This window comes from Culicoides brevitarsis, chromosome 2 (genome assembly GCF_036172545.1).
Source record: "Culicoides brevitarsis isolate CSIRO-B50_1 chromosome 2, AGI_CSIRO_Cbre_v1, whole genome shotgun sequence".
NCBI classification, from domain to species: domain Eukaryota; kingdom Metazoa; phylum Arthropoda; class Insecta; order Diptera; family Ceratopogonidae; genus Culicoides; species Culicoides brevitarsis.
In genome coordinates this window covers 41,380,118-41,404,849 of record NC_087086.1, presented here as the reverse complement: position 1 = coordinate 41,404,849, position 24,732 = coordinate 41,380,118, and the positions used below count along the sequence as shown (strand labels likewise).

The 24,732-nt window shown below is 31.7% G+C and overlaps 1 protein-coding gene across 2 annotated transcripts; it reads left to right on the top strand.

Annotated features, from left to right (window-relative positions):
- The first annotated feature begins 60 nt into the window (after positions 1 to 60).
- Positions 61 to 23,619, top strand: LOC134831628 (myosin heavy chain, non-muscle). Of its 2 annotated transcripts, XM_063845417.1 has the most exons (15): positions 61 to 112; positions 477 to 719; positions 3,441 to 3,656; positions 11,830 to 11,986; positions 13,197 to 13,318; positions 15,377 to 15,400; positions 15,671 to 15,688; positions 16,223 to 16,315; positions 16,374 to 19,110; positions 19,169 to 19,473; positions 20,357 to 20,711; positions 20,770 to 21,179; positions 21,239 to 22,300; positions 22,364 to 22,527; positions 23,181 to 23,619. In XM_063845417.1, the coding sequence occupies exons 2-15, from the start codon at positions 588 to 590 to the stop codon at positions 23,299 to 23,301; spliced, it is 5,916 nt and encodes a 1,971-aa protein (XP_063701487.1). In that variant the 5' UTR covers positions 61 to 112; positions 477 to 587; the 3' UTR covers positions 23,302 to 23,619. The 2 variants fall into 2 exon arrangements, with proteins under 2 accessions (XP_063701487.1, XP_063701488.1); XM_063845418.1 differs by lacking the exons at positions 61 to 112; positions 15,671 to 15,688 and having other exon boundaries at positions 287 to 719; positions 23,181 to 23,618.
- The last annotated feature ends 1,113 nt before the right edge of the window (positions 23,620 to 24,732 follow it).

The window sequence follows — 24,732 nt, the reverse complement described above, 5'->3', positions numbered from 1 at the left end:
AAAATGCGGCGTGGGGAAAAGCGAGACGCCCAACGAATATATAGTGGGGAAAAGGCATTTTCGCTCTCAGTCTGTAGAAAAGTTTCGCGAGCTAAACGCCCCAATTTAGACGGTAAATTCCCCGAATTAATTCATTTTTTCACAAAAATCGAGTGTGCGACTGCCGTGTGCATCGAAATGTGCAAAAATTTCACGCAAATTCACGTTAATTGCACGCAAAAATCGGAAAACTTGATATCGGCGTCTTGTCACTAATATATACTTGTCTTCTCTCCTTATGTACGTCGTCGTCGCAGCCGTTGTTCATTGGAGAAGAAGAAGAATATAAAAAAATAAAGAGAACACGCTCGCCACACAAATATCCAAATATTTGAGAAATTGTAGCAGAAGGAACAATAACAGGCTTTTTTTCTCAAATATTTCTTTATTTTGTCGCGAAGCAAGTGCCGGAATTTCATCAAAAATCTTCTTTACAGCTAAAAAAAAAATAAAAATAAAAAAATAATAAATACAAAAAATTAAACAAGGAAGAATTAGTGAAAAATAATAAAATAAAAAATAATAAATAATTAAAAAAAAGTGTAAAAATGGCTGATGATTTAAGAGAAAACGATCCTGATTTAAAGTACTTGTCTGTGGAACGCAATGCCTTCAATGATCCAGCGACACAAGCTGAATGGACACAAAAACGTCTCGTATGGGTCCCACACGACACTCAGGTAAATTCATTCATTCCTCACCTTTTCTTCTTACTTATTTTTTTTTGCCGTCTCTTGCTTCTTTGTGTGAGTGAATGCGAGATTAAAGTACAAATAATTTCAGGTTTATTTCATTTTTTCATCGTTTATTGAGTGAAAAATGGGAAAAATTTCGCCGGGTGTGTCTGTAGTTTCCCGTCAACATCCCGAAATGTGCAAAAATTGCTCAAATATCACAGACAGCATGCGCATTGCACCCAAAAATGTTCGAAAAACAACTTTGATAAGATAAGAAATGTTAGATTTCCGTTCAGCGAATCAAAATTTTGATCGTTTACAAATGATGTCATTCAGATTTCTTCAGAAAATTACAAATCCGTATGGGTTTTATCAAACGCTTCACAGACAAGAAGGTGACTGTTTACCTTCGAGTGTTTATTCGTGACTCGATGACGAGTCATTTAAAAAAAAAATCAAGGGAAATGACTTTTGAAGCACTTTTGGATTAATCCCGGAATATTTCGCACACAAAAATCGCAAAAGCGAAAATCAATCGTTTTTATTTTTAGCACCACAGACATTTTTTCCCCCGATAATTTATGCGTTTCTGCTATTTTTGTACCGCAAACCTACGTCTACCGAATAACATCCCATAAAACAAAAGAAATTGCATCTAATTTTGTCTGCCAGTCAATTTGAACAAACTGGAGCAATGTCAAGAAATTCTCAACTTTAATTTTTATTCAATTTCAATTGAAAAACTCTTGTTTTTGTCAATTTGGACAACAAAAAAATGCATTTGTCATCCAAAAAGTTTCAAAAAGTAGGTTACAAAAAAAAAATTAAATTACCGATCAATTGGTTGGTCATTTTTTTTCTTTTTGTTTATATCTGTCTCGTTTTTATTTATAAATAAATATCGTGGAATGTCCATTTCTTTTCTTGTTTCATTTTTTTTTTTTTGGTTCAACATGTCGTCGTTTCTTACGATTTTTTGTGTGTGAGTGTCATTATTTTATTATTATTACGATTATTGGACTATGTTAAGTAATGAAGACACAGCGATATATCAAACCGTTGATATTTTTTGGTAACATCTGTGCGATCATTGCGTTTTTTTTATTTGAGCTCAAGTTTTTGTGCGGGAAACGATATTTGTGGTAGAATGGCGAGGAAATTGCAGATTAATGACACGAAATGAAGTTTTGGAGTGAAGAAATTCGATTTTTGGGGGAAAAATGGGTTAAAAAAGGAGTTTTAGAGCAAATTTTTTGATTATAAAATTTAAAAAATTTCTAAATTAATTTTTTTTTTGGAGGAAAAATTGTTAAAAGGTATTTTAGAAGAAATTTTTAATTTTTTTAAAAAAAAATCAAAAAAATTAAATTTTTTTAAATTTAAAAAAAAAATAGGATCAGTAGAATTTCAAAATTTAATTCATGGAATATAAAAAAAATTATTTTTGTTTAAAAAGGCTTAAGAAAAAAATTTTAGAGGCAAATTTTTCGATTTTAAAAGTTAAAAAATTTCTAAATTAATTTTTTTTTTGGAGGAAAAAATGTTAAAAGGAATTTGAGAAGAAATTTTTAAAATTAAAAAAAAAATACAATTTAATTTTTTTTTAATTTATAGGATCAGTAAAATTTCAAAATTTAATTCACAGAATAGAAAAAATTGATTTTTGGGAGAAAAAAGAGTAAAGAAAGTAGTTTTAGAATACATTTTTTGAATTTTAAAAAATTATTTTATTAAAAAAATTTCAAAATTTAGTCAATAAAACAGAAAAAGAATATTTTTGGATGAAAAATAATTAATTACTTTTTTTTTAAATAAGTAAAAATTTAAATTAAGTAAGTTTTAATAAGCAAAATTTAACTTATGAAATAAAAAAAAATTTTTTTTTTAAAAAAAAGCGTTAAAAAAATTTTTTCGAGCTCATTTTTACATTTTAAGAGCTTGGTTTGGATTAAAAGCTAATTTTTTACCCCCAAAAACAATCTTAAATCAATAAAATTTCAAAATTTAATTCATGAAATTGATTTCAGAGACATTTACTGAATTGCAACCATATAAATTAAGAAGCAATAATAAATTTAGACCAATATCTGTAACATCCCATCATAACCAAGGCTCAAAAATGTTCGAATTTTCAACAAAATATCAATGCAATATGAAACAAACTGTGATAAAATACAAAACTTCATCCAAAATTACAAGTTCAGAAGTCATTTCAACAAATCAACTTCACGAAAATGTAAAACTTACTTAAAAATTCATCAAAACTCGACTCATTGACGAAAACAAATCGATTTGCTGCTTCAGTACTTCAACAGTACCAATAAATAATTCTACATGGCAAATGCGGTTTAACGACACGAAGGGAATTCTAACAACTCAAATTCGAAATAAACAATAATTTTTATTATTATTTCATTGCTCAGCTCTCTCATACAACACTTTACACACAAATGCCCGAACGGATCACGTTACATTTCGAGTATTCGTTTGTTGTTAAAAATATTTATTTTTTCTATTTCTCGCAAAATGACTCTTTACGAGGCTTCGTTAGTTAGATAGCGGCAAAAATTAAAACCAATATGTTACTTCTTGCGTGATTTTTTTTTCTGTATGTGTCTGGTTAGTGTTTGTTCTTGAAATGGAGAACGTGAAATGAAGCAAGACGACGTGTGAGAAAGTATGATGTCATCATCACTAATCTTTATTTTTTTTTATTTTTTGCAGGGTTTCGTCGCTGCCAGCATCAAAGGCGATCGCAACGATGAAGTTGAAGTCGAATTGGCGGAAACGGGCAAACGTATTCTCGTGCTCAAAGACGACATACAAAAAATGAATCCCCCGAAATTCGACAAAGTCGAAGATATGGCGGAACTTACGTGTCTCAATGAGGCATCTGTGCTTCACAACATCAAGGATCGTTATTATTCGGGACTCATTTATGTAAGTATTGATTTTTTTTGCAGATCTGAGAGATTTCTGGCATCATTATGCACGCAGCGTTTGTTTATCGAGAGAAAAAGCCGCGGGCGATGTTTCCTGTTTGAAAGATTTTCACAATTCGTGTGAAAAAAAAGTTTCTCGGTTCGTTTTGCGATTCTGCAATATCAGTTGAATATCGATTCGCATGAAATTGACACAGAATTGACCGCAAATCGTCACAAGGCGAGTTTCTGACACATGTTACTTGAGATACAATTTGTTACAAGTCGTTAACTTTGTGTTAAAACATCAATTTCGATCATTTTTTAATGAAAACAATTTTTTTTCTTCATTTTTCATCGAAATTTGTTCCTAAAATTTAATTTTTCATCAAAATAAAATATTTTGATTGCATATTTCAAATCCGCATGGCCTCAAAAACCTCATCAAACGTTATCTTTATTGATACTTTCCGTCATATGTTCTAATTTCTTTGTTTACAACGCCGTACTGTCCAATTCACACATTGAACATTCAATAAAATTGCGATAAAAATTAAAAAGTTGCTTCGAAAAATTGATTGATCCGACTTTCTTGTCGTCATTTCTCAAAATCTGTCATTTTTTGTTATTTTTCGGTTGTTGTTGAGACAAAAATCATCAACAAAGAAGCGACAATCGGCTGTGGGTTGCGCGTCTTTTTATGGTAAATCAACTTGATTTGCGTTAATTTGCCTGAAATTGACGAAAAACTCGAAAAAAGTACAAATTGTAACAAGTAGCAACGAAAAAAAAGACAAAAATTTGCATACAATGCATAATAAAAAGAATTAAACACAAAATAATTGTGATATTTATTGTTGTTTCGCTGCAAAACTCGGCAAAACTTCAACTTGGAAGCCCAAGGTTTGAAAAATTATTGTTTCGCGACATGCCAATTGTGGAATCATGTCACTTTTCGAGTTACTATTGATCAGCTGCCACACAGATCTGATCGCCGCAGCGTGATAAGCCAAACTACATTTCAATTAAAAATCTACATAAATGATCGACGTCGCGTAGAAATGAGAAACGCAACGCCCTTTTTTATGCTAATTCATTTTTGTTATTTGTCGTTTTTACCAAGAATTCTTTTTTTTTTAGATTTTTTAATGAAGAAAAATAAAACAAATAAAAATATGGAAAAAACGATTAGCACGCACGCACGCAATCAAATACAACGCGCGCGGAGGAAGCGATTTTGCAATATATATTTTATTCAGTTTGTTGCAAATTTGTGCGGGACGTTGCGATCATCGCGCATTGTGTTTGTTTGTATGTGAAGAAGTTTTGCATTCACTTGGTAATTTGTGAAATTGATACAGAAATTAAAATCAAGGCGAGTGTCATCAATAATTGACTTACTGACGCCAGAGGAGGCGAGAAATCGTGTTTTTGAATGTTAGTTTTTCTTTCGTTAAAGTTTTTAACATTTAAAATTTTTATTTTTGATCAAATTTTAAAGATTTTTAAGTTAAAGCGACATCTAGCGGATATTTTTTTAGACAATATTTGGTCTAAAATTTTAACTTTAGGATATTTAAAGAATCAAAAATAATAATTTTGTTTAAAAATAAGTTGATAAGAAAGTTTTTGAATTCTTTTTCAATAAGTTTTTAAAGAAAAATGATTCTAAAGCGCCATCTATGGTATAATTTTTAACTTTTTTGAATGCCAATTGTTAAAAATTTCTTAAAAATTATAAATAATTTTTTTAGAAAATCTAAGCTTCAAAATGTTCAAATAAAAGATTTTATGAAGATTTTTTTGCGTCTTTGGAAAAAAATCAATTCTTAAGCGCCATCTATGGTATAAATTTTAACTAATTTCAACATCGTTGATTAAAATTTCTTTTAAAAAAATCAAAATTTTTTTAAATTTCTTCAGAAAATTGAAATTTTTCTTTAAAACTTTCAAATAAAGTATTTGAGAAGAATTTTTAAATTATAAAGCGCTCTCTAACGTCTCTTTTTCTTAAAAAAAATACTCCTAATCAAATTTCTTTGTTTATACCGCTTTTACGTCAAAACTATTAGTAAAAATTAATCAGAATCAATTTCCGTATTCCGCTCCCTTTGATGCCTGCATCTCCATGTGAATCATTTAAAATTTATTTATAAACATCGTAGTGTAATCTTCGCTTCTGTTCAACATTTTTTCTCTTGACTTTTATTTACATGCCTTATCAGCTGAAAAGTGACTCTTTGTGAAAGAAACATGATTCACATCAAAGTTCAAAAACAAACAGACATTCCGGCAAAAACGTATCAGCTCGTTGTCCGTTCGCTCTCTCGAATGTCGTGGGCGGTTCATTCACATTTCGAATTTGTGCTGTGTGTAGTTCATTGACATAATAACAAAATTTTTTTCCTTCGCATTTCGTGTTATCAACATTGTAAGAAATGCAAGTCGTTTCCAATTAGTTTGTCACCCGAAACAACATTCACACAGTTAATCATTCTGAGCGACGACGTATGGTTCGTGTCACAAGTAATGCACTGCCTCCCTGTTTTTCGTCGTCGACAAGAAGCACGATGTCGATCTATTTTTAGCGGAAGTTGGATGCACCGAGTACTTAAGTGACATAGTGACATTGAACTTCGTCGCTTATTGACCAGCTCTAAAAATGAAGTTGAATAAAATTAAAAATGAGTCACACAGAGAGGAGTTAGACAGCTAATTTTATTTCTGTCATTTTTACGACGCGACGAGGCACAACGATAAAAAATGAAATTAAAATGTATGTGAAAACTGACACATTCTAATCATCATCGCGCATTGTGGCTTGTCGTTGTCGTGAATAAAATGTGTAATTAATTTGCATAATAAATAAGCGTAAGCTTTTGAGAGAGTTGGAGTGTGTGCGTTTGTTTGAATAATAATAAAAATTATTCTAATCTCACCTTATTTGTCGGTTGCTGGCTCGCTGGCTTGACGATTGTCGGTAAAGTGTGTGAGTAAGATAACGAGAAAATGTGCGGGAGATGCTTTTCTAACGAAAAATGGAGCAAAATAAGCATTTCGAGGAACGACAAATGACGAAAAATTATCAGAAATTCTATTAAAATGAAAATTTCAGTACTGATGGAGCTCGAATTCAACCAAAATTATTTGAAAATTATCTAAAATGAATAATTTTATACCTTAAAATTAAAGTTTCAGTTAGACAACTCAAAATTTTAAATCAAAAAAGCTTTGAATTTAACAAAAATGAATATTTTATGAAGTCATAAAGCCTAAAAATGAAGATTTTCAGTACGAAATTGAAATTTTCTTGCTTGATGAGTTCCAAATTGATCGCTGAAGCTCTAAAATTGTGTAGGAATTTATCTGAAATGAAAAATTTTAGAATTTTTAAGCTTTGAATTGAAGTATGAGGTGCCAAATAGAAGAGTTTTAACCAAAAAAGCTTCTAATTGAACAAAAATTATTATTTTCTGTACCTTCAAAACCTGAAACTGATGGATTTCAGCTCGAAATCGTTTTTAGAACTCGAAAAGTTCTAAATTGATCGAAAATGTCTCAAATTTCATGGCTTAAATTCTAAATCGAAGTTAAAGGCATAAAAAACGTTTCTTACGATCAATTTTTAAGCATATTGAGCTTCAAATCAATGTTTAAGACGACTTTTTTGATCTTCATAGCCAAAAATACAACATTTGAACCTCTTATAGACCTGAAAAATATAAAATTTAATAATTTTCTACAATTTCAACAAAACCGACACTTTTGTTAACATAAAAAAAAAACACTTTCTGACATTTTTCTTCTTCAAACAGTTCCTAATCACGCTATTCGATGATTCAAGCAGCAAACAAACAATTTCACGTAATGTACTTGTTGAATACCTTTCAGCAAATACAACATAAAAACCATTTTTCACTCGATTTTTGACTCAATGCACTTCAATTCTCTCGTTACTGATCGTTGTCGTCGTTCCTGCGAGAAACACAATACCGCGTTAATGATGAATTGTTATTTTTTTACTCGTTTTGCAAGTAAATGCATTACAATGTTGCTTGAGTTCTGCTTTTTATTCGCAAAGCAAGAACACAAATTATTTTTAGATATCGAAAAATATTGAGTTACTCGTTTGATCGATCTTTGGTTATCTTATCGCCGTTGAATGTTGTAAAAAATGTGACATAACTCCTCATTACTCATCGTTTAGGTGAAAAAAACGACAAAGCCGGAACAAATATTTCACAATTCACCGCCATAACCGCGCCGCCGTCATCCGAGTGAATTGAAAACCTCAAAACAGACGCTCATGGCATGCAAAGACATTCGCACATAGCGCAAAAGAGATACGCAAACCAATAAATTTTTTCATTGTTACACATTTGACGTTGATTTTATTTCATTTTTTGTGTTTTGCGAGTGTATTTGTTTGGAAAAAAAATAAAATAAACGTTGGTTTGTTGTTTTTTTTGTGAATAAAAGAAAAAATAATCCGCGATTTTTTTAGTTTACGCATGAAGCATAGAAGAGCGATGATGTCGTGATGTATGGCAACTGTTTGCTGTGAAATATTTGTTTGAACATGAGTCATGTTTTGTGTGTGGTGTTGATAGAAGCCGGTAAAAATGAGTGAATTCAATGTTGGTTAACGTTTTTTTTTGGAGATTTTCAACCGTTTGAGAGGCGTTGAAGGGCTTTTTGATGACACAATTGTTAATTTTTTGGTTAATTGACGTCATTTGTTGATCTAAAAGAATAAAAAAATTAAATTTTTATGTCTTTCGAGCAATGTAAAAAAATTTTTTGTCATAAAAAATTAAAATTTTTACGAAATTTAAGAAATTTTTGAAAAGAAAAAGCAAATTTTATACTCGATGAGTCAATTTTTGAAGTTAACTTTGATATTTTTCTTCCATTGAAAGCCGTTTGAGCTGAAATTCGTAAAAAATATTCAACTTCAGACGATATCTTGCCTTAATTTTTATCTAAAAATACAAAAAATTTCAATTTTAGTAAAAAAATTTTGATATAAGTAAATTTTCGATCATATTTGATTAAAAAATTACCTTTCTAATACCCAAAATTATCGTCAAATACCTTCACATGTTGATTTTTATTTAAAATTCCATCAAATATCGCCTCTAATCACTCTCCATTACATGTACGAGCCTTATCCATGCTTACAACTACAACCAACAAGTCTCTTCGGTACGGAAAATCCCCGAATTCCATAAAGACAATCGATCGTCATTGTATGAATTGAATACTAAATAAGAAAAAAAACAGAAGAAATGAAGCCGTATGTCTCTCTCTCTAACACAAACTACTTCTAAAAGTGTATGAGTGTCTGGATAAAAATATTTGTTATTTTACCGCACACTAACACTCTTAAAACGCGTCGCGAAGAACAACAGGTATAACCGAAGAATGAATGAAAAATAAAAAAAAAATGAAGAGATAATAATGTTATTTTAATTCAATTCAATGAAACAGACCATGTTATTATTATTTTGTATTATTATGTGAGCACACACCTTGTTACATTGTACGGGGCTATCTTGTGATGAATTACTGATAAAATTCTGAGCTTTTTGTGACATTATTGCAGTTCAAGGTCTAAATTTGACTCAAAATTGTAAAAAAAAACTTTTGAAAAAATCCATATGGCAAATTAAAAAGTTTGATAAACGACCTTCGCACCCGTGATTGTCCATTTTTGGAGCAAGTGCCGAAAAATGAAATTTAAATAAATCGCCGACAAGTTGAAAGAGATTTTTTTCAGCTGTAAATGTGTCAGATGGACGTCATTTTACAAGTCAAAGCACATATGGTTGTAATTTTCGAACAAAAAAATCGAGATACGATTGGAGTAAAGTAACTGTCAGGCGTCAATTTTGCTGATACTGAACACTTTTGAAACGATTTTCGTTAAGAATTAGTTTCTGAGTAATTTTCACTTTCAATCGTCGTGCAATTTATCAGTAGAATGCATCAATTGTTTTGTTTTTGTATGCAACGATTGAATCAACAATCAATTACTGCAAACTACAACTTACTACAAGATATTCGTGCAATGAAATGGCATCGATGATGATGGTCCGGCACGTCGCACGTCACTTTCCTGTGCAAGTACGTGCGTTACATGAGTCGAAGAATTGACATCATCAGATAGGAATTTCGATCCAGATCGATTTGGAATGTTTTTTTAGATGGAAATGTGACCTGATTCGAAAGTTGCCAAAGGCGATTTGACTAAAAATTTTAATTTTTTTAAGTTTATATGCTTGGTTTGGATTAATTATTTAATTGAAATAATTTTTGATCCTGATTCGGCTTAAAAGATGTTTTGAAGTACTTTTTTGATGAATCATGAAAGAAAATTTTCTTTTGGAATTAAAAACTTACCTAAAAATATATAAAATTATCATAAAATGTCATAAAATTATGAATTACTCACCAAATTTCTCCAACTTATGATCAATTCGGATACTCCTAATTCCAAGAAATTGCGTGTCGATCATTCCCGTGATATGCAACGTGCAACATTGAGTGATAGTAAGCAAAGGGGTGTGGTTGCATTACTAAATCCATGTAATTATAACTTCATAAACGGCTCATGAAAAGTATATACAATTATTCGATTAGTAATTTCCTCCCATGTTTCTTAAAAAAAAATTTTTTTTCTACTTTTCTCGCTAAATAACTCTCGTGAGGGAGATAGAAAGAGAGATAGAGAAAGAATAAAAAAGTAAAAGTACTAATTAAATCACTTACTTGCGCTTTTTAGATCGAGCACTTGCACTTGCATGCGGCGTAAAACGAGAATCGAACGACCTTCAGCGTGAATTCTTTCGTATTCGATCATCCGGAATGCTATTTGTTCGTTCGAGATGATGATATTTGATCAAGTGTTGGACCCATTTTCTGAATAATTAAGAAATTTTATGTTTTTTGATTAATTGAGTGACACGCACTTTTTTTTATGGGAACATAAAAGCCCCTAAATGGATCGCGTGACAATCGTCAAGTGTCAAAATAGAAAAATATTAACAACAACATCAGCAGCATTAGAATTGTCTCTCAAAATGGTACTGCACACAAACACGAGCTTTATATGGATTTTAATAATTACATTGGAGCCGAGTTGCTGCCGCAAAATGCTCCAATAAAGAATCGATTCAATTAATTTGAATTCCAATAACAATAATCATCGTGTGTCGGTTCGGTTGTTGGTTCAGCATGCATTTCTATCTTGGTTTCTTGCTTTTTTTTCTCTCTCGCTCTGTTTGAGAGAACGTGTATCGAACGAACGAACGAAACTGGTTTGTGAAATGCCCTTTTTTGTGTCGTTATGTAGTCCAAAGTGTGTTGCGTGTACGACAAGCGACCACAACGAGAAGGAATGTGTTTGATCTGATGCAGAAAAGAATTATTATTACAAGAATGGAATGGACGAGATGTTTTTGAAGCATGAGTCAACGACATTTAGATCGCCATTATGAGCTGTGACATCGATGTTTTAATCTTTTGTAATCCAAAAATATTTCAAATGATGAAAATCCTCCAAAAAGTTGATTTTGCTTCACAAATATTCTTTCGAGGTACATCGATTTCGTTTTAAAATTAACATTAATCTAATCAATACAATCAATATAACATTTTCGTCAAAAAAATTACACAAGACATCACATACTTTTACTTAATTCAAAATCTGAAAAGAAAAAAAAAATAAAAAAAACTGAAAAATTTCAAATGCAATTACCTTCGAGATCTCGTCAACCAACTTCGAGCACACTTGCAAGGTCGTTGTTCATCGTTATTCCTCTATATATTTCGGTAAATATGTTTTTCTTTGTCCATTTTATTCTTGTTCTATCAAACCAAACTCAACTTTTGAATATACAATCATTAGTCGTCGTCGTATGTTCCGCACCTGGCAATGGATTTACACGAAGACAACAAACACACATCACACCGGATACGTTTAATGTGATAATTTCGCACTAAAAAGGCAGATGTTAAATGTTTTTGTTACAATTAAAAACTTCTCAATAGGTGAAATGAATGAAAACTTACTTGCCCGGATGATGAGTCAAACCGCCAAACCGCGTGCTTTAATGATGCCAGATCTTGCATTAATTTTCATTAAAATCTAATTTTTCTTAACTTTATTAACTATTTTTATAATTTTTCAGACGTATTCTGGTCTTTTTTGTGTAGTTGTTAATCCTTATAAAAAATTACCAATTTACACGGAAAAAATTATGGAGCGATATAAGGGGATTAAGCGACATGAGGTCCCTCCTCACGTATTTGCAATAACAGATAATGCATACAGGTCCATGTTACAAGGTAAGTTTAGTATTATCAGCCACTCCTTTTGAATTTATCTACAAAAAAAAAATTGAGACTCCAATTAATAACTTGTTCGTTCAATGCTGAATCTAATTCAGGCAATATATTCGATATGCGAAAAAAGTTGTAAATTTACCTTATAAGGAGATTTTTTTTTGTGAAATCAAACTGTATCAAGGTTAGATCTGAAAACGATTGTAGCGCCATCGGCGGAAAGATCCACAAATAATCGTAAATCTTCTTTATTACTTCATTTGTGATGAGGTTAAAACACGTTTTTTTTAGTTTCTCAGTTCAACAAATCCTTTTAAGGCACAATCGTGAATGAAAAAATGAATGAAACGTTGACCTATATACTAAAGTTCGTCATTTTTGTTTCATTGTCTTCGTTTCATCTTCTTCTCGTATTCATCTCGTTTAGCATTTTCAATGGTGTCAAATCAATGTATTTATAATGTAAATGTAATGAGAAGACGTCGTCGTCGTGAAACAAGAGTTTTAATTCAATTTAACGAGAGCACCAAATGTAGTGCAAAACAAGTTCAAGGGGGTGATCATGAATTTATAAAGTGCTTCAAAAATTTAAAGACGACTGAAAATGTTGTCTAATCCATTGAAAACTCCTTACTTGTTGATTTTCTGTGTAAAATTATTCCTTGTACAATATTGCTTTATTATTTCTCGTTTTTTTTTGTGCTTTTATTACCATATGTTGCAAATAAATCGTACTCGCTTAATAGACAAGTAAAGTCAAGTCAAATATGGTAAAATTATTATTTATTTACAGTTAAGGACGTTTGATTCAAAACTTACATGTAGATCAGCAGCCATTTGTTTACATAATGAAAAAGCGCCCTCTATGCCGATCTCGTATTTTGACTTCAGCGCTACTTTCGATTTGCGGCTAAATTCATCAAACTCCATATTTGGAAGTTATTGCTTAAAAAATGCATTTTTTACAACTGAATTGACTATTTTTGGTCAAAATAATAAAATTTCGCTGTAAATTTGAATGTACTTCGCATATATGGTTATTTAACTACTGCACGGAATGATACAGTGAATAATTAATTTAATAAATTTTGTCGATAATTTTAATAAAATTAATGTGCAACGATAAATTGCTTTATTGCTCAGGAGTGGCGTCGCAAGTCTCCAAAAATGTACTTTGACACAATTTCTTAAAACTTTTTCTTTTTTTTTACAGATCGTGAAGATCAGTCTATACTGTGTACGGGAGAATCGGGTGCCGGTAAAACTGAAAACACGAAAAAAGTCATCCAGTATTTGGCATACGTTGCAGCCTCGAAGCCCAAGGGATCAGGAGCGGTAAGTTTTGTTTCAGAATTTTCATTGAATTCGATTCTTTTGTGATTTTCGTCGTCATTGGAGGTCGAGTCAATCAGTTTTCTTTCGATTTGACAAAATTTTATCGAATTTAAGTTTGAGACAGGTTTTTGTCAACGACGAAGATTATCTTTCGAAGCAACGTCCCACATCTTCCTCTCTTTTTTCGCTATATCTATGGAAAAGAGATTTAAAGCGTTACTTAAATGGTCACCGAAGCAGCCTAATTAATAACGAATTTTGCATAGATTACCTTAAAAAGCGGCAAATCGGTTGTCTAGTCGCCAAAATGACAGCACAATGCAATAAAATCAACATCAAAAAAGCCATTCAAACGCTTGTTGGATATGTTGTTGGATTTTTATTAAATATTAGTTAACACACTTGTTAATCTCGAAAATTTTAATAAATTTAATCTTAATGAAAAATGTTTCATATAAGGCGACGTACATTAACTTCGCATGTAGCATAATGAGACAACAAACAATTTCATTAAAAAATACTTTTCAAGAAAGAAAATTTGAACATATGGTCAAAATAACAACAACAACAAAAAAGACGGCAAACATGAAAATTGCATAATCTTTTAAGACGTTTAAATTTCAGTTTAAAAAAAAGCACTGACTGAAAAAATAAAAACGAATAATGACTTTATCGTTAATCGTAATTTAATCCATTTATGCTGATGCTTGATCGATTGCAACGATCGGAAGGTCTGTCAAGGATGTTGTTACCGTTACGGATGTTTGTCCTCAGTACAAGTCAATTAAATGCAAAGTGCGACAACATTTGTACACGTTTTTTGTTGCCTTGCCTTGATCATCTGTTTATGTTTTTGCGAGATGAAGGTGTCACGATAATGATGGGAGATGTTGGATTTTTCAGGTAAGTTTTGAAGTTGAGATCTGAGGATCTTCTGTGTGTCAAAAATTCATCAAAGTCAAAATCTGAGGATCTTCTGTGTGTCAAAAACTCATCAAAGTCGAGATCTGAGGATCTTCTGTGTGTCAAAAACTCATCAAAGTTTCCATCTGAGGATCTTCTGTGTGTCAAAAATTCATCAAAGTCAAAATCTGAGGATCTTCTGTGTGTCAAAAACTCATCAAAGTCAAAATCTGAGGATCTTCTGTGTGTCAAAAATTCATCAAAGTCGAGATCTGAGGATCTTCTGTGTGTCAAAACCAACAAATTTCAAACCTAAAAACCTTCCAAAGCTAAAAATTCGAGTCACCATAATCTCAGTGCCCAAATCCAATCCATAGATTAACATCGACAATATCTCACACATAAAATCTCTCAAGCTCATACTACTATTTTCCATTATAATTTCATGCCTTATAAGGAATAAATGTGTCATTCTCCGTAACAACAACAACAACAAATCTCGCACGACAAACTACTACGATACACAGCAAAAAACAAACAATTACAATAAATTTTAAAATGAGAGATGAAAAAAAAAACATCGACGACGAAGTTGTAAAGTGTTCAACCTTTACCATATATAGAATCTTGTGTGTGTGCAAAAAATGCGATTACGATATGCTATTTTCTCTCACACTCGCATTTTATTTAAACAAAAACTTCAAAAAAAAAAATCATTACTAAATATAACTTTTTTTTATGTAACGACATGTTTATGTCATGTTTAGAGAATTGATTGATCTCGGCGTTAATGAGAAAGGTTATGAAGTTTTGATTTCTTCTCATTAATTAATTAGTAATTTCTTGATAAATCACAAAGGAATGGAATTCAAAACTTAAAATGACTCATCGCATAACGGCACAAACACTTAACAACTCATGCAAAAAGCCTGCAACAGTCATGCTTCTGTTGAAAGAAAAAAAAAATGACGACGCGACGAATAATTTCTTTCTCCCCTCATGTTTTATTTCTTCTGTTTTACAAATATTTTCGACTTAGTCATCAACTTTGTCTGGCAAAGCATTTTTTCTTTTGTGTGTTGGTCAAGTGCCTTTTTCGTTTATTTTTTATTTTTTTATTAAAATTTTGTTTTATTTTATTTTTTTCTATAACAGGGACCAAGTCCAGCTTTAATTATTGTAAGTATTTTTTCGTTTTTTATTATTTTTTTTTTAATTTTTCCCCCCAAAATTATTTTTAAAAAATTATCAGGCTAATTCTTATAACAAAAAAAAATTTTTTAGTAATTCTTTTAATTAATAATAATTAAATTTTATTTATTTTTTGTCATTTTTTCATCATCGACTTACATCATAAATTATCCTTCATACCTTCTCTTGCGTAATTTGTGCGCAAAAATCATCAAACTGACTTTCGACTAAAAAATCATTAAAAATTTATCATATTAGGGACACACAAATTTTGCGGTAAGCGAAAAAAAGAGTGGTTGTTGTTTTTAGATTCGATTTTTTGCATTGTGAAAGCCTTTCTTTCTTGCACTTGATTTTTATTTTACACTTTTCGCAATTTATTGTTTTGGGTAAATTTATAAAATAATTTTCATATAAAAATATTAAATGTCAAAATTTTTTTAAAATTTTAAATTTTGAAATTTTTTAAAAAATTTTTGATATTTTTTATTAAAAAATTAAATTTATTTTATAATTTTTACCCATAATTTTTCACTTTTTAGTTGTTGTTAGTTTATTTTTTGCAAATTTGCACTTATTTTAGAGTATTTGATGTGGCTTTTTATAATTTTAACGACTTACTTGACTTAATTCAGCATGAGACGATGACAGGACTTGAAAAAAATCACTTTGCACGCACGATCATCACTTTTCATCACATCTGTAGTATACAAAAAAAGTAGAAATTCACTCAGTAGTTGATTGTTGTAGTGTGTTTTAAAGATTTTTCATGCAAAATTATTAATTTTTAATTTTTTTCTAAAAATTTAGGGTGAATTGGAACAACAATTGCTACAAGCAAATCCAATTTTAGAAGCATTTGGTAACGCCAAGACTGTTAAGAACGACAATTCTTCCCGTTTTGTAAGTATTTTTTTCGATTTTTTGAAAATTTCGATTTTTAATTTTTTTTTCTTTGTAGGGTAAATTCATCCGAATCAATTTCGATGCTTCGGGTTACATATCAGGTGCCAATATCGAGACATATCTATTGGAGAAATCACGTGCCATTCGCCAAGCAAAAGATGAACGTACATTCCACATTTTCTACCAACTTCTTGCGGGCGCCTCGAAGGAAGAGCGTGAACGTTTCATCCTCGACGACGTCAAAAATTATCCATTTTTGTCGAATGGAAGCGTTCCGGTGCCCGGATTCGATGATGCCGCCGAATTTCAAGCCACTGCCAAAAGTATGAGTATTATGGGAATGCAACAAGACGATTTGAACAGCATTTTCCGCGTTGTCAGTGCTGTGCTTCTCTTTGGCTCGATGAAATTCAAGCAAGAACGTAATTCGGATCAAGCAACGTTGCCCGACAACACAGTTGCGCAAAAAATCGCCCATTTACTTGGCTTGAGTGTCACTGATATGACAAAGGCCTTTTTGACGCCGCGCATTAAGGTAGGCCGGGATTATGTCAGTAAGGCTCAGACCAAGGAGCAGGTCGAATTCGCCGTTGAAGCCATCGCCAAGGCTTGTTACGAGAAAATGTTCAAATGGTTGGTAACGCGCATCAATCGTTCACTCGATCGCACGAAGAGACAAGGCGCTTCGTTCATTGGCATCCTCGATATGGCTGGTTTTGAGATTTTTGAGCTCAATTCGTTCGAACAGTTCTGCATCAATTACACGAACGAAAAATTGCAACAACTTTTCAACCATACAATGTTCATTTTGGAACAGGAAGAGTACCAACGCGAAGGCATCGAATGGAAATTCATCGATTTCGGCTTGGATTTGCAACCTACAATCGATTTAATTGACAAACCCGGCGGCATTATGGCTTTGTTGGATGAAGAATGTTGGTTCCCGAAGGCAACTGACAAGTCATTTGTCGAAAAACTCGCTTCAGCTCATAACGCCCATCCCAAATTCATGAAAACTGATTTCCGAGGACAATCTGATTTCGCCATTTTACATTATGCCGGCAAAGTAGATTATGCGGCGACGAAATGGTTGATGAAAAATATGGATCCTTTGAACGAAAACATCGTTTCGTTATTGCAAGCCTCCCAAGATCCATTTATCGTGCAAATTTGGAAAGATGCTGAAATTGTCGGAATGGCGCAACAAATGAACGATAGTCAATTTGGAGCTCGTACACGTAAAGGCATGTTCCGAACAGTTTCTCACTTGTACAAAGAGCAATTGGCGAAGCTTATGGATACTTTGCGGAACACAAATCCCAATTTCGTGCGTTGTATCATCCCGAATCACGAAAAACGCGCAGGTCGTATCGATGCTCCGCTCGTTTTGGACCAATTGCGATGCAATGGAGTTCTCGAGGGCATTCGTATTTGTCGTCAAGGTTTCCCGAATCGCATTCCATTCCAAGAGTTCCGTCAACGTTACGAACTTCTCACGCCAAATGTCATCCCGAAGGGCTTCATGGATGGCAAAAAGGCTTGCGAGAAGATGATTCAAGCCTTGGAGCTCGACAACAATTTGTATCGCGTTGGACAATCGAAAATTTTCTTCCGTGCAGGAGTTTTGGCCCATTTGGAAGAGGAACGTGATTACAAAATCACGGATTTAATTGTGAATTTCCAAGCATTTTGTCGCGGTTTCCTTGCCCGTCGCAATTATCAAAAACGATTACAACAACTGAATGCCATCCGCATCATCCAACGAAATTGTGCGGCGTACTTAAAACTTCGTAACTGGCAATGGTGGCGTTTATACACAAAAGTCAAGCCTTTGTTGGAAGTCACGAAGCAAGAAGAGAAACTCGTACAAAAAGAAGACGAACTCCGTCAAATTCGTGACAAGCTGGAAGTTTTGGCGAAAACATCGCAAGAATACGAAGTCAAGTATCAACAAGCCATCGAAGAAAAAACGCACTTAGCTGAACAACTTCAAGCTGAAATCGAACTTTGTGCCGAAGCGGAAGAATCTCGCGTTCGTCTCGCCCAACGGAAACAAGAACTCGAAGAGATGATGCAAGATTTGGAAGCTCGTATCGAAGAGGAAGAGGAACGTGTCAACACAATGTCCGCCGAAAAGAAAAAACTTCAACTCAACATTCAAGATTTGGAGGAACAACTCGAAGAAGAGGAAGAAGCACGTCAAAAACTGCAACTCGAAAAGGTCCAAATTGACGCAAAAGTCAAAAAACTCGAAGAAGATCTCGCCATTGCCGAAGATCACAACCAAAAGTTCGCAAAAGAGAAGAAAATCCTCGAAGAACGTGCCAATGATTTGTCCCAAACGCTCGCCGAGGAGGAAGAAAAGGCGAAACATTTGCTCAAGCTGAAGGCGAAACACGAAGCAACCATTGCCGAACTCGAAGAACGTCTCTTGAAGGATCATCAGCAACGTCAAGAGTGCGATCGCACAAAACGCAAGATCGAAACTGAACTTACCGACTTGCGGGAACAACTTAATGAGAGACGCGCGCAAATCGAGGAGCAACAAATTCAATTGGCGAAACGTGAAGAAGAACTTACGCAAACTTTGATGCGAATTGACGAAGAATCCGCAGCAAAAGCTGCCGCTCAGAAGACTCAACGTGAATTGGAGTCGCAATTAGCTGAAATTCAAGAAGATTTGGAGGCCGAAAAAGCAGCACGTGCCAAGGCAGAGAAGCAAAAACGTGACTTGAACGAAGAACTTGAAGCTTTGAAGAATGAACTTTTGGATTCGCTTGACACAACTGCAGGTAAAATTTCATTTTTTTTACATTTTTTGAATAAAACTCAAGGATAATTTTTTTTTAGCTCAACAAGAACTCCGTTCAAAACGCGAACAAGAACTTGCCACTCTCAAGAAGAGCTTGGAAGATGAAGCAGGCAATCATGAAAATCAATTGGCGGAGATGCGTCACAAACATTCACAAGAAATTGCTTCGATCAACGAGCAACTTGAAAGTATCAAGAAACTTAAAGCAGGTTTAGAGAAGTCGAAACAAACGTTGGAGGCAGAAAATGCTGATTTAGCAACTGAACTTCGAAATGCAAATCAATCCAAGCAAGAAAATGATCGTCGTCGTAAACAAGCTGAATCACAAATTGCTGAGTTACAGGTAAAAATTCGTTTTTTGTTGCTCATTAAAAAAATCAATTCAAAGTTTTTAATTTTCTTTTCATCTATTTCTGAATTTTCATGATGATTATTAAATAATTTTTAAAATAAATGAAAATTTTGATTTTTGAAAAATTAAATTTTTTTTTTGAAATTTAAAAATTTTTGATTTTTTGTTATGATAAAATATTTGTAAAAAAAATTAAAAAAAAAGAACACGAAAATTCAGAAAATTTTCGAAATATTTTAATTTTTCTTCAAAAAAATCTTTTACAAATTTTAAAAAAAAAATTTTAATTTAAAAAAAATGTTATTTTCCTCATTTAAAATCATTTTTTAATTTTTATTTTTTTTTTTTGTTCATTTAAAAATTATTTTATTCTGTACAAAATGAACTTATGAAAAAATTCTTAACGTTTATTTCAAATTTTTTGATTATTAAAAAAAAAATTTTCAAATTTTTAAAAAATCAAGAAAATTAAAAAAAAAAGTTTTTAAATATAAAAAATAAATATAACTATTTTTTTAATTAAAATTTTAATTTTCTTTAAAAAAAATTTCAAAATTATTTATTTTTTTTTATTTTAAAATAATTTTAAATTTATTTTTTAATAAAATAAAAATTTTATTTTTTTCTCAGTTTCAAAATATTTTTAAAAATTGAAAATTTTTGATTTTGTTAGAATTTTTGTATAAAAATCATGAAAATTCAGAAAATTTTCTAAAATATATTTTTAAAAAATTTTTTTTTTTTTTCAAAAACATTTTTTTTTCAACCCTTTTTCATATTTGCATGTTGTGAAAAAGGATGGAGTTGAGTATTTTCTGTTTAAATTTCAATTTCCATCAAAAATCTTTTCTAATTTTAACTTTTCTCAAATTAGGTCAAATTAGCTGAACTTGAACGTGCCCGTTCTGAACTTCAAGAGAAGGTCATCAAATTGCAACAAGAAAGCGAAAATATCACGCAACAATTGGAAGATGCTGAACTTAAAGCATCTGCTGCTTTGAAAGCCGCCAACACGATGGAATCGCAACTCACCGAGTCGCAACAACTTTTGGAGGAAGAAACGAGACAAAAACTCGCTTTGAGCTCAAAACTCCGTCAATTAGAATCCGAAAAAGAATCGTTGCAAGAACAACTCGAAGATGACGAGGAAACAAAGAAGAATTTCGAGAAGAAAATCGCAGAATTGAATACTGCAGCACAAGAATACAAGAAAAAAGCAGAAGAGGATTGTAAGTTTTTTTTCGAAAAATTCGAATTTTTTAATAAAAAATAATGTTTTCTTTAAAGCTGAGATCGTTAAAGAACTCGAAGAATCCCGTAAGAAGTTGTACAAAGACTATGAAGCGCTTCAACGTCAAGTACAAGAACTCCAAGCTGCCAATGATCGTCTTGACAAGAGCAAGAAGAAGATTCAGTCAGAATTGGAAGACGCTACGATCGAATTGGAAGCTCAACGCACCAAAGTGCTCGAATTGGAGAAGAAACAGAAGAATTTCGACAAAGTTTTGGCTGAAGAGAAGGCAATTAGTGAACAACATGCCCAAGAACGAGATGCTGCGGAACGAGAAGCGCGCGAAAAAGAGACTAAAGTGCTTTCTGTGACACGAGAACTTGACGAAGCCTATGAAAAAATCGATGATTTGGAGTCAAAGAGGAAGGCGTTGCAAAGTGAATTAGATGAATTGGCAAATACACAGGTAAAAAAATTTAAATTTTTATTTGAAAAATTGATTTTTTTAGTTTTTTCGTATTTTAGGGTACTGCTGATAAGAATGTACATGAGTTAGAGAAAGCAAAACGTGCCTTAGAGAGTCAATTAGCCGAGTTGAAGACGCAAAACGAAGAGTTGGAAGACGATTTGCAACTTACTGAAGATGCGAAACTCCGTTTGGAGGTCAATATGCAAGCGTTACGTGCCCAATTCGAACGCGATGTTCAAGCAAAGGAAGAACAAGCTGAAGAAAAACGTCGAGGACTCGTCAAGGCTTTGCGTGATATCGAAGCTGAGCTCGATGAGGAGCGAAAACAACGCGCCGCGGCAGTTGCTGCCAAGAAAAAGCTCGAAGGCGACTTGAAAGACATGGAAGCAACGCTCGAAATGAACAACAAAGTGAAGGAAGACGCTCTCAAACAGGCGAAAAAGTTGCAAGCGCAATACAAAGACGCCTTACGGGATGCCGAGGAAGCGAAAGCAGCAAAAGAAGAACTTGCCGCAAGTACAAAGGAGAACGAACGCAAGGTTAAAGTTCTCGAAGCCGAAGTACTTCAACTCAACGAAGATTTGGCGAGTTCAGAAAGAGCCCGTCGTGCTGCCGAAACTGAACGTGACGAGTTACAAGAAGAAATCAACTCGAACAGCAACAAGGGCACGTTGATGATTGACGAAAAACGTCGTCTCGAGGCACGTATCGCCGCCCTCGAAGAAGAACTCGAGGAGGAACAAAGCAATTCGGAGCTCGCTATCGACCGTAATCGCAAAGCTCAACTTACCATTGAACAACTTACCACGGAATTGGCTACGGAGAAATCGAATGCGCAGAAACACGAGAACGCCAAGTCCGTCCTTGAACGTCAAAATAAGGATCTCAAGGCAAAACTCGCGGAAATTGAGACGGCACAACGAACGAAAATCAAGGCAACGATCTCCGGATTGGAAAATAAGATCAACAATTTGGAGGAACAACTCGAAAATGAGACGAAGGAACGCTTGTTGCAACAAAAGGCGAACCGCAAATTGGACAAAAAGATCAAGGAGTTGACGATGAACATCGAAGATGAACGACGACATGCCGATCAGTACAAGGAACAAATTGAAAAAGTAAAAAAAATATTTTTCTCATGAAAAATTTTCAAAAAATAATTTTTATCAATTTTTTTTTAGTTAAATAACCGCATGAAGACCCTCAAACGCAACCTCGACGAAGCCGAGGAAGAGATCCAGAAGGAAAAAACGCAGAAACGCAAGGCACAACGCGAATGCGAAGACATGATCGAAAGTCACGAGGCCCTTACTCGTGAAGTGAACTCATTAAAAACGAAATTAAGGTAAGAATTTCCCCTTTTACCCCCAATTTTTGACCTTTTGGGCTCTGAACTTCCGTTTTTACCCCTTTTACAGTAGAGTTGATCGATAAATTCCCCAAAAAAAAAAGTTCCTGTCACTCAGTTCCTTTAAAAAAATTCTAAATTTCGCTAATTTCGAAACTCTTGTAACATATTTAGCAAAAAACCAACGTAAAATGGATCGTGTCAGGTAATCTTCTGACTAAACTAACACCGTTGTTTGATGTTTTCATCCAAAAATAGATTTTTTTTTTGTTAATTTTAAAATTTTTTATTAATTGATGTTTGAAATGTGTCTGTGATTAGTTGATTTCCTTAAAAAATAACCCTTTTTTGGTTTTTTTTTTAACTAAATTTGTCGACATCACTCATAATTTTTAGTTCTGAAGAAACAGAAATTCGCGAATCTCAAGAATCTGAAAAGAAGTCTCGTTTAAAGCGTCTAATGCGATTTTAAAACAACAAGGTAACAAGACCCCTGATGCCTCCCAAAATCATGCTGAAATGCGAATTCACTTCATTTTGTAAAAAAAAAAAATAATTTTGTTCACAAGTCGTAGCTTTAATTTAGCTCACTCACCTTTTTTTCTTGAAAAAATAAAAATTTTACTAATTTTTATTTGTTTCTTTCACAGACGAGGCGTTGGCAACATGAGTCTCAGCTCAAGTCGACTCACACAATCAACGAAACGATCGGATGACAGTATTGTATCTGCCGCTGACGAATCGATGGATGGCGAGGAAAATGCAAACTAAAAATAAAACGCATGATGCTTTTTTTTAAATAATTATTTTAATACAAAATATTATTATTATTATTAACCAATCAAAAAAAAAAAACTTAACACACAAAAAACAAACAGAAAAGGCTCTAAAACAACGCTGACTGTAAAATAATAATACAAAAAAAAAATCGGAAATAATTCTTCCAAACAACTAATAAAACTTAAAATATAAACAAAAAAAAAATAATAATTATAATAATAAAGTTACACAACAAAAAAAAACATTTAATGTAATAAGCTTAAAAAAGTATAAAAAACATGATTTTTAATTAAAAAAATTAATATTCTTCGTTTGTTCTATACTTTATATAAATATGATTATTATTGATTGCAAGCATTTCATTGTTACATTTATAATGTTACGTTTTTTTATACAGATACAAAATATTATAAAATAATAAAAATAAATAATTTGAACATTCTTTTAATTCTTATATATCTTACTTAAACAAACAAACAAAACGAATAAAGATTGTATAAATTATTTTACAAAAAAATATTTTTTTTTATTTATTTTTTGAGAATTTCTTTTGGAATGTGAGTATTTTTTTATTTTATTTTTTTTAAACAAAAATTTAAAATAATAATAAAAATTTTAATTTATTATTAATTTATTATTATTATTATTATTATTAATTTATTTTTTTAATTAAAATAAAATTTTACTTTAATTTAATTAAAATAATTTAAAATATTAATAAAATTTTTAATTATTTTTTTTAATCAAAATAAAAAAAAAACAAAAAAATATTTTAATTAAAAAAAAAATAAATAAATAAATTTAATTATTTTAAAATTTTCAATTTATAAAAAGTATTGAAATCATGCCATTATTTTCCAAGATTTCATGTACTTAATTCAAAATTTTTATTTTTTTAGATTTTATTTAAATTTTTTTTAAAATATAGTATAGAAAAATAATAAACGGAACGTTCAGGTAAATGATAAGAAACGAAGTAATAACCTCCATTATTGAAAAACAATAAATATTAATAAATAACAATAGTTAGTAATTATTAATAAATTGCATTTTTTATACAATACAATGATAAATAATAAAAAATGTATAATATAATAAACAAAAGTTATAAAAAAATAATTATTTTTAATAAAATTTTAATTTTTTGTATAATTTTTATACAAATTTGTTCAATTTTTAAAAATTAAATAATGTTTAATAAGTTTATAAAAATTGCTTTTAATACATTATATTGCCTTAATTGTTGATTTATTCCAATCTAATTAGTTCAATATAACATATAGATGAGCAATTGAGACAAAATCTTAGAAAAATAATATTAATAATCATTATCAAGTTTTATACATTTTTATACAATATATTATAACAAATGAAAGAAAGTAATGTTTAAGTGAATATTTAATAAAATTACAAAATATTAAA